Genomic DNA, 14,196 nt, shown 5'->3' with positions numbered 1-14,196 from the left:
CAAGCTCCCAGGAAGAGGGTTCCATGCCTGCTTCAGGGATGGCTGTCACTCAAATGCAAAGGGAAAGACTGCTAAGAGCACCCTGTTCCAGACAGGCTATCGGGAGTAGAAGAGAACAGGTCTCAGGGAACCTTCTTCTGCCCCAGTGACCTGGGCCAGGGTCTCTATGCTTTGGCTTCTGAGCAATGGAAGGGGGAATCTTTACTTCATCAAGTTGTGAGAATTAAAGAGAGTATCTAGGAATTACTAAGAATGGTACCTGGCAAGCAGTAGGTGCTCATCAAATGGGGTTAAAAAAGAGATGTGCCTGCAACATGGTTAATGTAATTTGTATCAACTGTACATGTAAAAAATGTCAAATTGGCAAATGTTGTGTTTTACGTATTCTTTAAAACAATTAAAGAAAAAGATACCTGCCTGGAGAGACTTGCCAGGGTAAGGTCACCTCAGCTCAGCTTACCCTGTAACCCAGCAAAGACCTGGCGACACTGCCAGCCACTGCCAGCCGTGGGATCCCATTTGATCCCTTAACAGTCCTGTGAAGGAGGAGCATTAACATCCCTGTTTTGTCGATGAGGGAGCTGAGGTCCGTGGAGGGTAGATTAGTCCAGGGTCATAAAGCAGGTGAGTAACAAATGCAGAAATTTGAACCTAGGCTTACATGACCCTAAAACCCATCTTGCTCTCCACACTGGCAATTTAGGTGACTGTCCAGTGGTTTGAAACACTTGACTTCCTGAGCTACAAATTCCTCTTGGTCTCCTGGGCTGACTTTGGGGTTGGACAGCAGGTGTGTGTAGGGAGGGCAGTGGCACTGGTAGAAGCACCTACGTGTGAGTGCTGAGATCCTGTGGGGTGGCTCCCAAAGTGCGTGAGTCAAGAGAGGTAACTTAGCCTCTGACACTGCCTTTTTCTCCAGGGAGACCCTGCTCAGGGGACCCTGAACACCTCCTCCCTGCCCTACTCACCTGCAGCTTTATGGCTTGGCAGCTGTCTGATGAGGAGAATGATTACTTATAGGGAAGTCTGGGGGGTACTGTCCCCTCTGTGCTTGGCATTCCTAAAACTGTGGTAGATGTCAGGATGGAGGAGGAGCAGCTAAGGAAGCAGTGTGGGCAAGTAGATAGAACATGGGATTGGTAGTTGAAGACCTGTGTTCACACCCAACTCATCGACAACTAGCCAGATGACTTTAGACAAGTCCCTCAGTATCTCTGAGCCTCAATTTTTTTTTCTATAAAATGTTGTTTTTTGGGGGGAGTGTGATCAGTTATACACGGCTGCTAACCAAAGGATTGGCAGTTCGAATCCACCAGGCGCTCCCTGGAAACTCTATGAGGTAGTTCTACTCTGTCCTTTAGGGTTGCTATCAGTCGGAATCGACTCAGCGGCAACTGGGTATCCTGGGTGGGTGATCAGTTACGATCATGTACTTGAAAGTGCTTTGTAAACTAGAAAGCATGTGAGGAAGAGTGGTTGTAGTGGTTGATAAGAGGATGTGAGCCTCCCATGTGGGTTCTGAGTCTGACAGTTACCCCCAGAGAGACGCCCAGAGAATCCGAGAGGGCACTGGCAGCCCTCTAGTATGGATGGATCAGGTCTATAAAGCACAAATCCCCAGGTCCTCTCGATTGGATCCTGTATTCAGATCTCAAATTGCTCACCTCCAGTCTTGTTCTTTCATTGCAGGTTTAGTCAGCTAAACGCATAGTTGGGTCAGGAGTTCTCTTTTCTGGGGAAGTGAGAGTGGTTGGAATTTTTCTGACCAGCAGGAGGACCTGGTGAGAGGAGGCAGGCGAAGCTGTCACACACTCACGCGTCTTGCTGTAGGAAAGCAGATTTTTGTTGGATTCAGAAGGGATTTTCCCACAGTTAGTGCTAGTCTGGGCCCTGACTAGTGAGGGGCTCGGCACAGGCTGCAGGCGTGTGGTGGATAGGTTTAACTCCTCAGCGGGGGTTGCTCTCCAGCAACAAACGCTGTCCAGGCACCACCCCCAGAAGCCAGCCCACCCCGAGCCCACCTGCCCTGTATGTTTCTGACATTGGAACTTTCCTGGCCAAGCTCTATTCCCAATCCCAGTGCAGCTCCAGTTCCCTACACCTGTGACACACACACACACACACACACACACACACACACACACACACACACACACACACACACACACACACACACACACACACACACACACACACACACACACACACACACACACACACACACACACACACACACACACACACACACACACACACACACACACACACACACACACACACACACACACACACACACACACACACTCATCCTGCATTCTGCCTACTCCTTTCTTCTACCATGAGCTGGTGGACCAGCTGGCCTGACTCTGGTGCTTTCCTTTGGTCTCCGATTGGGCAGAGTTTGCCTGTGAACAACCAAACCGTGTATCTCTTCATTTGGCTATTTCTGTACTCATCTTGCAGTCTAGAAGTGTCCCCTGCCCCAAGGGACTTCAGTGCCTTCTAGATGTATAACAAACTGCTCCACACTGTGTTTCCTCATTCAGCAGTTTGTGAGGCACTGGGTGGGGTGCTGGGAGAAGATGTGTTGGGGTTGGTCCTGCAGGGGAGCTCACAGCGTGGGGGGAGGGAGCCGGGCAGGTGAAGCAGTGGTTACGGCACAGTGGGAGGGGACAGAAGTACACTCAGTTGCTTTCAGCACTGGAGGGGGAGCTAGCTCCAGCAGAAGGCCCTCATGACAGCTTGTTGCAGAAGAGAACACCTCGGAGAGGATTGAGGGAGAAGGACAAGTGAGCCAGGCAGAGGAGGGCAGGGCAGGGGTGTTAATGGCACACTCAGGGAATTGTGAGTCACTCGGTGTGGCTGGATTTAGGTACATATAAGGACATTGAGGCCAGAGAGGTAGCCTGGGCCCGGTCAGACTCGCTGAGGAGTTGGGTTTCTTCCTGAAGATCATGGGCACCATTGGAGAATCTCCACAGCAGAGATAGACAGACATAGCAGAGACAGAGAGACATATACTGCAAGCCCCGGTCCCTGAGGCAGAGGAGAACATGGAGCCTGCTGGGATCTTTTTGTCTGGCTCCAATTACACAGGTAGTTGAGTTGGGGCCTTTCAATGGAGTCACTCCTGCACCTTCTAATAGAGCCCCACCATCTTGCACCTGGCCCCTTCATCACACAGCCCTTTGAAGATGCCACCAGGTGGCAGACCAGGAGATTGCATGGTGGCCTCATTTTTTCCCCCATTCTTTCAACTCAAGTGCTAGGTTTGGGGGTGAGGGACTGTGCATGACTGTTCTTTCCAGGCTGGCTCTGCCCAACATGTACAAGAGTCTAGGTTCTGCTACTGGGAGCTGTGTACCCAGGGACAGGTCCCCTTGAACCTGGGCAACAGATTTCTCCGGGGCCTTGGGAGCCTCTCCAACAGCTTACACTTTCTCCTCTGCCTCCAGGGACCTGAGACTGCAGTATATCTGTTTGTCTCTACTGTGGAGATTCCCCCAGTTGCTCCCATGGTCTTCCCACCAACAAAATGGGAGAGTTGGATTTAGAGACCTTGAACTTTTAGGATTCCATGCATTTCAAGTGGTTGTGAGCCAGAAAGAGGCAGACATACCATCCCTAGCGTCTGTCACCACCTTGCCACCTGGCTGCTTGGCCTGAGCCCCCAGCCCGGGGCTTCTGGCAGCTACAGCAGAGTACTGTGGCGCGTGGATGAGTAGACCGACTGAAGCCACCACTGCTGCGCAAGTCGTCAGTCTTACTAATTCTTAGATGAACAGAAGAGTTCTAAAAACTGGAACAGACCAAGCTGGTGTAAGACCCCAGTCAGGCAGAGGAAAAGGTTCTTGGTTGCCCACCTGTGGTCTGAACACAGAGAGCCTGAGCATCCAAGTTCCAGTCCCCTGCCAGTGCACAGCAGCCTCAGAGGCGAGGACTGTGACTGTTGTGATGTGGGGAGGCAAGTCCCTCCAGACACATCAGAGAACCAGTTGCGGTCTGCTGGCAGCCTGGCAGGGGGGCAGTGTGAAGAGCTCCCCCATTTCGTCTTATCCTCCCTGCCCCACCACTCCTAAGCTACGTCCCCAGAGGCAGTCTTCCTTCTCCTGCCCAGATCCCCTCCCACCCAAGCAGATTCTGTTTTCCTAGAACACTCTAAAGGCCTAGCAAAGGGGTGCTTCCTTCCATCACAAGGTGGGGGGCTCTTGGCTGTCTTAGGATAGAGGAAGCTCCCCGTTCTTCCCTACTGCTTGGTCCTAACAGATAACTTCTTGTTTCAGGCCCCACCTCTGCGATGGAGATGGGTGGGCACCTCAGACTATACACATGTGTTTTAGGCTTATTGGGTTTGAAGTTACAAGGTTTTTTTGTTTTATTTTTTTAATTTTGAAAATTTTCCAACCTACAAAAAATATTGCAAACATTCTACAGTGAACACCAATATATCCTTCACCTAGCTTCAGTGATTACTAACACTTTGCTGTTGTTTTCTGTATGCTGTGTGTATACTATTGTTATTATTTTCTGAACTATTTGAGAGTGTGTTTGCAGACATCGTGACCATTCTTGTAAATGTTCATCCCTGAACACTTCATCGTGTAATCACCTGAGAACAAAGACTTTCTCCTGTGCAACCGCAATACGCTTTTCAAGTTCTAGAAATTTAACATTGATACACTACTGTTTATTATCTAATAAACAGCCCATATGTAGATTTTGCCAGTTGCCCCAATAATGCCTTTTATAACTTTTTTTCCAATCCAGAATCACTCATTGCATTTGCTTGTGTGTCTTTAGCTCCTTTCATCTGGAATAGTTCCTCAGGCTTTACTATGATGACATTGACATTTTTGAAGCATACAGGCCTCTCTTGTTGACTATCCCTCATTCTGGGTTCATTTGTTTCACTAGAGTCCAGTTATGCATTTTTGGCAGAAAAATAACATAAGTGATATTATACCCTTCTGAGTGCATCATATCAGCAGGCACATGATGTCAGTTTGTTTCTCTGTTGGTGGGACTAACTTTGGCCACTTGGTTAAGGCTTCAGCTTGCTTTAAAAAAAAAAATGGAGGCATAATTTATACATGGTAATTGTCACAGATCTTTTGAAACCGTACAGTTCAGTTGTTTAAAAAAATACACATACCCTGACGTTATAACCTTTGAGAGTAAAAGTTGAGTGCAGAACCTTCTGCACATCTGGGCAGACCCACCACTGCCCTTCCTATGCCTATGCTTTTTTGGGGCGGGGACTCACTCTTGGCCCTGGGCATGTGTGAGTATCTGGTGCGTAGGAATCACATGCCTGGCCTGCATGTGTATGTGCACATGTATGGATGCCTACAGGGATGTCTCTGAGTGTGGGTGGTGGGAGCCTCCTTGCCTTGGCTGGGCTTCAGCTGCTTTGTTAATTGGGTGCAGCTGAGGACAGTGGCTGCGTTTCATTAACTCAGTACCATCTTCTTTTACAGCCCACTTCCTTTTGGAGGTTGGTGGTGTGTCTCACCATTTGACCATGCTGTGCCATACAGAGCCCTACCTGGCTCTACCCCACCAGCTGTGCCATACTTGCCACACTGCACCACTGGGCTTTGGCCGTCATTGGCCCTAGAACCCTTGTGCATCCCTCATGGGGTCACGGAGACCTTCATTGCCTTGCTGGGAGAGCTTGGGCTCACATGACCCAGCAGTTGTGGGGTGAGATGATCTTAGCCCCAAATTGACAGGTTGAGTAGGATTAGACATCCCTACCTTGGGCACGCCATGGTGGCTGTCACAGAAGGCTTTCTTTCTCAGCTCTCTTGTACAGAGGCCCACAGCTTGCTTCCCAGGCTTGGCAAAACAAACAGAACCCCCTGCCTTCAGAATTCAAACACACAGTCACAGCCTGCAGAAGGCAGGGATGTCAGTCTGGGTTCTCTCTCAGTGCCTTCCTCCTGGCTGCCACCTCTTACCCCCATTGTTGCCTTACTGGGCTTCCTGTTGAGTTCAGGTTCTAAGGGGACTGGTGTCAACTTGTGAGGATAGCATGGGCAAGAGTTGACAGATTTAAAGCTCCAGAGACTTCTGAGGTGGGGACTGTTGAGTTCCTGGGGAGCTGAGCAGTGGGCCCAGAAAAGACCAGGCAAATGGTTGCACCTGAGCCAGGCTGGGCAAGGGCCCTTCACTGCAGCTTGAGGACCAAGTCTCTCTGAGGTATCCCAAGCCCTTCTAAGACCAGGATAGCCAGAGCTTCATCATCATACTTCTTACTTACTGTGAAGCCAAGTGCCCTCAAGGCAGACCTCAAATGGAAGCATTTGTGGACTATTTGCAGGTATGTCTCTGGAGGAACACAGCATGAGTTGAGTGTGGGGCAGATCCCCATTGTAGGTCAACTGGGGAGGAGGAAAAGGGCGTGTGTCACCAGGAGCTGACTTCATTCACTCACTAATGAGCCTGCAGCAGCCTCTACTCTCCCAGCCTCTCACAGGCTTCCTTCGCTTCAGTCAGCTCTGGGTGGTGTGAAGAGACATTCAAGAAGGGAAGCAGCCTTGCTACCACTTCCCCTGCCAGCATCTTTTTCCTCTCCCTGCCCGTCTGCTCCCATCCTTCTGTCCCCCTGCGTTTTGGAGCAGTTCCTGTGCCATTTGCTTGAGCTGAATCCTGAGTGGAATGGGTGGGGTCAGGCTGATCCCACTCATTGTCTGTGCTGCAGCTGCTCCCGGCAAACTGTTGTCTAGACCATGCCTGTGCGTAAGCAGCATCTACACAGATGTGACGACGCCTCCCTGGTGCTCTCCAGGGAACTAAAGAAGAGAGGAGGCTTAGTGCCCCAGGTAGGGTGGTTAGCAGGATTAGAAGGGTGGTGATGCCAGCATATCTACTGAGGGGCAGACCAGCTGGGGACCTGAGGGCAACGGGCAATCACAGGGCCACTAATCCTGGTGCTAATTATCACCAACTGGAGGGAAGGCATCTGTTCATTCATGGAGTATCTGCTAGGCCAGGCACTGGATGTGCAGTGGTTTTGTATGTATGAATGTATAGATGTGTCTATGTAAGTATATGTATGTATATATGCATATTCATATGTGCGTATGTGTTTATATGTGTGTAGGTATCTTTTTTCCTGTCGTGGAGTTTTTAGTCTAGTGGTGGGAAACAGACATTAAGTGTATAAACACACAAATGAATACATATTTACAAAATACGGCAAGTGTTACAAGGGAAAATTACAGAATACTATGAGTGGTATCAGGGAAGGCCTCTCTGAGGCAGTGATATTTAAACTGAGAAGGATGCATAGGAGTGTTTTTGTTTTTGTTTTTTTTTATGAGTGGTATCAGGGAAGGCCTCTCTGAGGCAGTGATATTTAAACTGAGAAGGATGCATAGGAGTTAGCCAGGCAAGGAGCGGGGAACACCGTTTCAGACACATTACTTCTCCAGCTTTTTAAGATGTGTTTAGAAGCAGTTTTCCGTTCTTCCCTGCTTTTGTGTGAATGATTCAAATCTGCTTCCAGCATGAGCCTCTTTGGCAGAAGTCACAGCCAAGCCTAACCATGTTTTCTCTTCCACTTGGGGACTGTTTGGTATCAGGGGCTCACTGAGGTACGTGGCCCTAGTTACTCTCAGAGAGAAAGCATGGGTCTGCTCCTCAGCGGCAAAGATCTTTCAGATCAGCAAATTTGGGCTTGAAGGAGGGCGAGCCTAGTAGATTGAGCTTGAAGTGCATTGGGCCATGTGTCCTACTTTTCTGGTTAACCGTATCTGGTCTCCTAGGGTTTAAAATAAGGGCGATGGTGGCAGCCTGTGAAAATTTAACCTAACTGGTAGATATGTACCAGTTCTCAGGTGGGGGAGGCCTTCCAGTAATAGGGCAAAAACAAACTCTAAATGAAAAGACAGAAACATTTGACTACATTAAAAATTTAACCTTTTTTTCATTAAAAAAAGTTAAAAGATTTAAGAAAAAATTCACATCTTATTATGTTAGTCGTAGCCTTAATATATAAACCAAAAAAAAAAAAAAAAAAACCCAATGCAGTCAAGTCGATTCTGACTCACAGCAACCCTATAGGACAGAGTAGAACCGCCCCATAGGGTTTCTAAGGAGCGACTGGTGGATTCAAACTGCCGACCTTTTGGTTAGCAGCCAGGCTCTGAAGCCAGTGTACCACCAGGGCTCCTTAATATATAAAGAGCTCCTAAAAAATCAATAAGACCAATACACATACCAGTAAAAATTGGAAAATGGATATGAACTGGAAATTCATAGAAGAAATAATGTATATAATCAGTAAACATGTGAAAGTTCAATCTCATGAATAATTAAAGAATTATGAATTTAAACAATGATGGAGTCCCTGAGTGGCACTCAGCTATTAGCCGAATGATTGGGGATTCAAAACCACGCAGAGACACGTCAGAAGACAGGCCTGACAATCTGCTTCCGAAAGGTCACAGCCTTGAAAACCCTACGGAGCAGTTCTACTCTGCACACGTGGGGTCCCCATGAGTCACATCTCAGCAGCAGCTAACAACAAACTGCTCATCATTCTGAACCAGGGCCACTATAAATGAACCCTGACAGAATGGGAGAAAAACACAGAGCAGAACTCAGATTCTTGCTGGACCAACTGAGACCAGAGGCTCCTAAGACTGTCACCCTGAGATACTCTTTAAACGTTGAACTGAAACTATCTGGAGACCACCTTTCAGCAAAATAACAAAGCAGCATGCAAAACAAAGGATATTACCTGTGAGAATGATGCTCTATTTAAAAAAATATATATATATGTATATATATATATATATATGTATTTCTATATGACCAAAAACTCAATCACTCTAAAGCAAAGATGGGAGGATAAGGAGGCAGGGAAACTAGAGTACCGGAAATGAAACAAACAAAATGCAGAGAAAGAGAATGTTGACTCATTATGAAAAATGTAGGTAATTGTATAGAAATTGTCAGATGGGACCCCAATATATTGTGTAAACTTTCACCAAAAACACAATAAAATGTTATTTGAAAAACAACAACAAATTGGCAGTTTTTGAGAACAAGGACATAGTCATGGTACAAGTGCACCCTACACTGTTGATGGGACCATAAGTTGACACAGCTTCCCTGAGAGCAGCCTGGCTGTGTATGTCAAACACCTTAAAAATGCATGCTGCATTTGACCTGGCATTTCCACTTCTTGGAACTGAGGGAATGAGACAAGTGTACCAAGATGTATGTATGTGACGGTTAGTATTAGAAAATGGGAAGAACCTAGATGTCCATAATGAGGAAGCAGTCAGAGAAACCATGATCTATTTGTACTGGGGAAGATAGTAGCTCTTTAAGGTGATGCTATGGAATATTGTCATGGAGGGATATTAATGATGTTTGTTTACTTGTTTTACAGCTCTATTGATATATATTTCATGTACCATAAAATTCACCCTTATTGTGTATTTTAGTAGGAAAAAAGGAAGCTTACAAAATGGTATTACAGTGTGGTCCAAATTTTTGTAATAATGAAAACTATAATGTAAGCACACACACGTACACACAAATATACACAGGGGAAAAGTCTGCCAGAATTTTGACAGGAATTACATCTGGATGGTAAGATTGTTGTTGTTCTTGGTTGCCATCAAGTTGATTCTTACTCATGGTGACCCCATGAGTGCAGAGTAGAACTGCACCATAGGATTTTCAAGGCTGTGACCTTTTGGAAGCAGATCACCAGGTCTATCTTCTGAGGCGCTTCTGGGTGGATTTGAACTGCCAGTCTTTCAGTAGTTGAGCACTTAACTGTTTGCACCACCCAGGGACTCCTTGGTGGTAAGATTAGGGGTGCCTTATTTTCTTTTTTTGTGAGACATAATATTTATTAAGCCACTAAGATTTGGGTAGGTTGTTGCACCACAGAAGCTTACTGATAATAAACCTCACTACAGTCCTGTGAGGTGGGCACCAATATTATTGCTATTTTATGGAAAAGTTGAGGCACATGAAGGTTAAGTAACTTACCTACAATTATACAGTAAACATGATGGAGACAAGGATTTGAACCCAGGCTCTAGTACTGATGCATATATTTTTGGTGTTGGATCTGCTTAACTAGAAAATGCATGTAGTGTTTTCTGAGTTAAAGAACCTGAGATTTTTCTAATACTTTAGAAGAAAATAAGGGTGGAGAGGACATAAGAGGACTAGTAGTCCTGGGGGAAAAAATAATTCACCAGGTTCGTCACCAAGGAATACATAAGTTAAACAATGACAACTATATTGAGGTGACTGTCAAAAATAGTAACTCTCAGTCTACCAGTCAACTACAAGACCAATAGCCTGCAGGAGCTTCTAGGAGACCCACCTGCCAGTCCATGGAACTATTAACATGTGTGATATTACAGTCTGGCATTAATGTATTTATTATATACCCCTATGAAATGTAGAAACCCTGGTGGCGTAGTGGTTAAGAGCTATGCTTGCTAACCAGAAGGTCGGCAGTTTGAATCCTTGAAAACCCTATGGGGCAGTTCTATTCTATCCTGTAGGGTGGCTATGAGTCAGAATCAACTCGATGGCAATGGGTTTGATTTTTTTTTTTAATGAAATTTTATCAAAATATCTCACTTCTTCATATTCACTTTTTCTTTCTTGATGGTGGCAAGTGAGAGGGATTTATTACCATGCCATAGTCCCTAGGCCCAAAATGTTTGAGACCCACAGCACCCAAGTATATGGCAAAAGTTCTCAAAAAATCCTAATGGTTGAAACAGGAAACAAGTTCCATGATCATTTAACAGATAGCAGTGGGAATGCTGTAAAGCATAGGCTTTATTTATTGAGCTGATTTATTGAGCTGTAATTCCATTGAGGGTTTTTGGTGACTCTAGCTTCACATTTGTGGTTGTAGTATTCCCAGAACTCTCAATGGAGTGAGTTTCTGAAATGCACAGCTGTCTCTTATTTATTTTATTGATTTTACGTAAAAACCACGGGAGCACAGCTTTTACAGTATTTGACTGTGATTGGCCTTGTCTTCTCAAGTTTGGGATGGAAGGGGAAAAAAACAAAATGCAATAAGAATAGCATTAAAAACTAAAACTTACAAAGGAATGATTAGTGGACTTTTTGCATGGGGTTATAAGTTAGCAATTTCCTCAAACTAGTATATAATAATTGATTATATATCAAAACAGATAAAAATCCATATTTTGTACCATGAAGGACAGTTGTATACTAGACAAACACCTAGTCTAAATGACAAGGAAATTGCTGAACTTCTTGGTTATAACTTTTTTTTTTAATTTTAAACTTTTTATTGTGCTTTATATGAAAGTTTACAGAGCAAATTAATTTCTCATTCAATAGTTTATACCTAAAGTGTTCCATGGTATTGGTTGCATTCCTCACAGTGTGTCAGCGTGCTCCCTATTTCCACCCTAGCTTCCTTGTTCCCTTTCATTCTGATTTTCTACCCCTTCCTGCCTTCTCATCTTTGCCCTTGGGCAAATGTTGCTCTTTTGATCATATAACTGGTTGTTCTAAGGAGCACGTTCCTCTCAGGTGTTATTGTTTATTTCATGGGCCTGTCTATGGTTTGGCTGAAAGGTAGTCTCCAGGAATGGAGTTCCAGTTCAAAAGGGTGTCAGGGCCATCCATAGTCTTGGGGATTCCTCCAGTCTCTGTCAGACCAGTAAGTCTGGTTTTTTGTTTTTTGGGTTTTTTTGAGAATTTGATTTTTTGTCCTGCAGTTTTTCTCCCGCTCTGACCAGGGGCCCTCTGTTGTGATCCCAGTCAGAGCAGTTGGAGTGGTATCCGGGCACTATCTAGCTCTTCTGGTCTCAGGGTTATTTTCCTTTTTTTCATATCTGTATTGTCTAATGTTTCCACTGAGAACACCAGTTACTTTTTTTTTTTGAAATTTTATTTTATTTTGTTATCGTTACAAATATACACAGCAAAATATACTCCAATTCAAGTTTCTACATGTACAATTTAGTGACATTGCTTACATTCTTTGAGTTGTGCAACCATTCTCACCCTCCTTTTCTGAGTTGTTCCTCCCTCATTAACATAAGCTCATTGGCCCCCTAAGGTTCCTATCTAATCTTTTGAGTTGCTATTGTCAATTTGATCATGTATGGATAGTTCTTAAAAGAGCATAATGCTCAAGGCAGACCTTTTTACTGGTTAAGCGAAACTATTGTTCAGTTTTAAGAAGACTTGAGGGGTTATTTTTGGTTTAATGTTTAAAGATGATTTAAGGGGAATAGTTTCAAGGGTTCATCCAGCCTCCACGGCTCCAGGAAGCCTGGAGTCAATGATAATTTGAAATTCTTTTCTGCATTTTCCCCCTTTTGATCAGGATTCTTCTACGGAATCTTTGATCGAAATGTTGAGTAACGGTAGCCAGGCACCATCCAGTTCATCTGGTCTCATAGCAGCATAGACGGTTGTTCATGGAGGCAGTTAGCCACAACACCAATTACTTTTGTATGAGAAAAGTTATAGAAGTTTGGGGTTCTAAGTTTCTTCGCCCTTTGGAGAAAGGTAAAGGCCATACTCCTCATTGTGACCATCAGGTCCCCTAGAGCGGCCCTTGCCTCTCTCTCTGGGTCACCTCTTGCCACTTCCTGGCTTACGTAGTACGCTCCGGTAACAAACAACTGGGCGTTTGTTGCTAGGTGCTTACGTTGCTATGTACCTTATACCTAGCTCGCCCAGTCCCCTCTATGTGGAATGACCTCTTCTCTTGCCCAGCCCACTCTACTCCAGTACCACCTCCTCAGGGGAGTTTCCCCTGAGCCCCTCACCCAGGCTGGGTACCAGGCCTTCCCTGGGCAGCCCTGTGATCCTCTGTCTTCCCATGCAGAACTCACCTATGTACATCTCCCATGCCCTACCTCCTGGACTCTGGCTCCCAAACTATTTGACTTAGGAAAACTGGGAGTAGAAACTCTGTTTTTGTTTTTTTTATCCAAGTCAAAGGGTTAATGTCTTCCAGAATCTGGCTCCTCTGTCCACCTTTTATTTTAACCATTGAGGAAATACGGATTATCAGGCAAATCAAAACGTTCGCTGATCTCCAGTGCTGTCCTTTAACTGGCTCTTAAGTGCCCAATATTAAAGATAATGTATACACTAAAGAAATAGCTGAAACTAGGAGAGTGGGAAGAGAACACCCACTGATAACCATGGGTGTTTTTCTCTCTGAGAGAACCTAAAAGTCAAGGAATGTTTGGGAGAAGGGCTTCTCAGGACCATAGCTCTCAAATTTCGTAGAACGTAAGAACCCCGCAGCTTCATGTGTAACGTGCCATTTCTCAGACCCCACTCCCCACCACTCTCCAGAGATGGGCTTGGTAGAGGTGAAGTGGGGGCCCAACAATCGGCACCTCAGGCCATTTGGCTGTAGTTAGGGGGAAGGCCTCACTGTGGGAACGCTGGGCTCAGATACACACAGAGCTGGCTCTTCTCTCTGTCCCCGGCGGTCTGTCTGGGCTCCCATTTGGCTTTAGCATCTGCACAAAGCCCGGCTTCCTTCTCACTGCGTTTGACAGCCACCCTTGAGGCAGGCTGGCTCCCCACCTCTATAGCCAGTATGTACTGCCTTGGGGTATGTGCGCCCTTAGCCCCTAATGAATCTCAAGTCAAGGGGCCTTGGCTCTTTGCCAGCGGGAACTATCGTGCTCCTCCGGGAGGGGGAGGAGGCGGCGGCGGTGGCGGAAACTAGAGCGGCAGCTGGGACGCATCCCCAAGTCCGAGACTTGCAGCTTCAGGCTGGTTAGCATGAGAAAACTCCAGTGACTTACTCAGTGAGAAAGGGCGTTTTTGTCTTGTCTAGAGCCAAGAATGAAGCGGAGAGCATCAGACAGAGGAGCTGGGGAAACGTCGGCCAGGGCCAAGGCTCTAGGAAGTGGCATTTCCGGAAATAATGCGAAGAGAGCTGGACCATTCATCCTTGGTAAGCCTCTGCCCGTCGGGCGAGTGGTGTGCTGGGGCAGGGGCAGCGTGTCAGCTCGCATGGTCTGACCTGCAGATGTCCAGAGTCAGGTGCTGCAACCACAATAGTGTGGGCCTGGCGCTTACCTTCACTGCTTTCAGTGAGCACATCTATGTCAGTGGGAGATCCGGGAGCCTTAGGTCACTCTGTACCAAAGCTTGTCATCTTTGTTGTCATCCCACCAGCCTTAGATCAGTCTC

General features: G+C 46.1%; 1 protein-coding gene across 2 annotated transcripts in view; it reads left to right on the top strand.

Moving 5' to 3' along the window:
- STK40 (serine/threonine kinase 40) overlaps positions 1 to 14,196 on the top strand; it is a 51,951-nt gene that overhangs the window by 13,686 nt on the left and 24,069 nt on the right. For both annotated transcript variants that reach the window (XM_049878765.1, XM_049878766.1), the window contains exon 2: positions 13,838 to 13,957. In XM_049878765.1, the coding sequence (XP_049734722.1) occupies positions 13,838 to 13,957 (120 nt within the window). The remainder of the gene's footprint in view (positions 1 to 13,837; positions 13,958 to 14,196) is intronic.

This window comes from Elephas maximus, chromosome 3 (genome assembly GCF_024166365.1).
Source record: "Elephas maximus indicus isolate mEleMax1 chromosome 3, mEleMax1 primary haplotype, whole genome shotgun sequence".
Lineage (NCBI taxonomy): Eukaryota > Metazoa > Chordata > Mammalia > Proboscidea > Elephantidae > Elephas > Elephas maximus.
The sequence above is the reverse complement of the archived record's forward strand: the minus strand, read 5'-3'. Positions and strand labels throughout refer to the sequence as shown.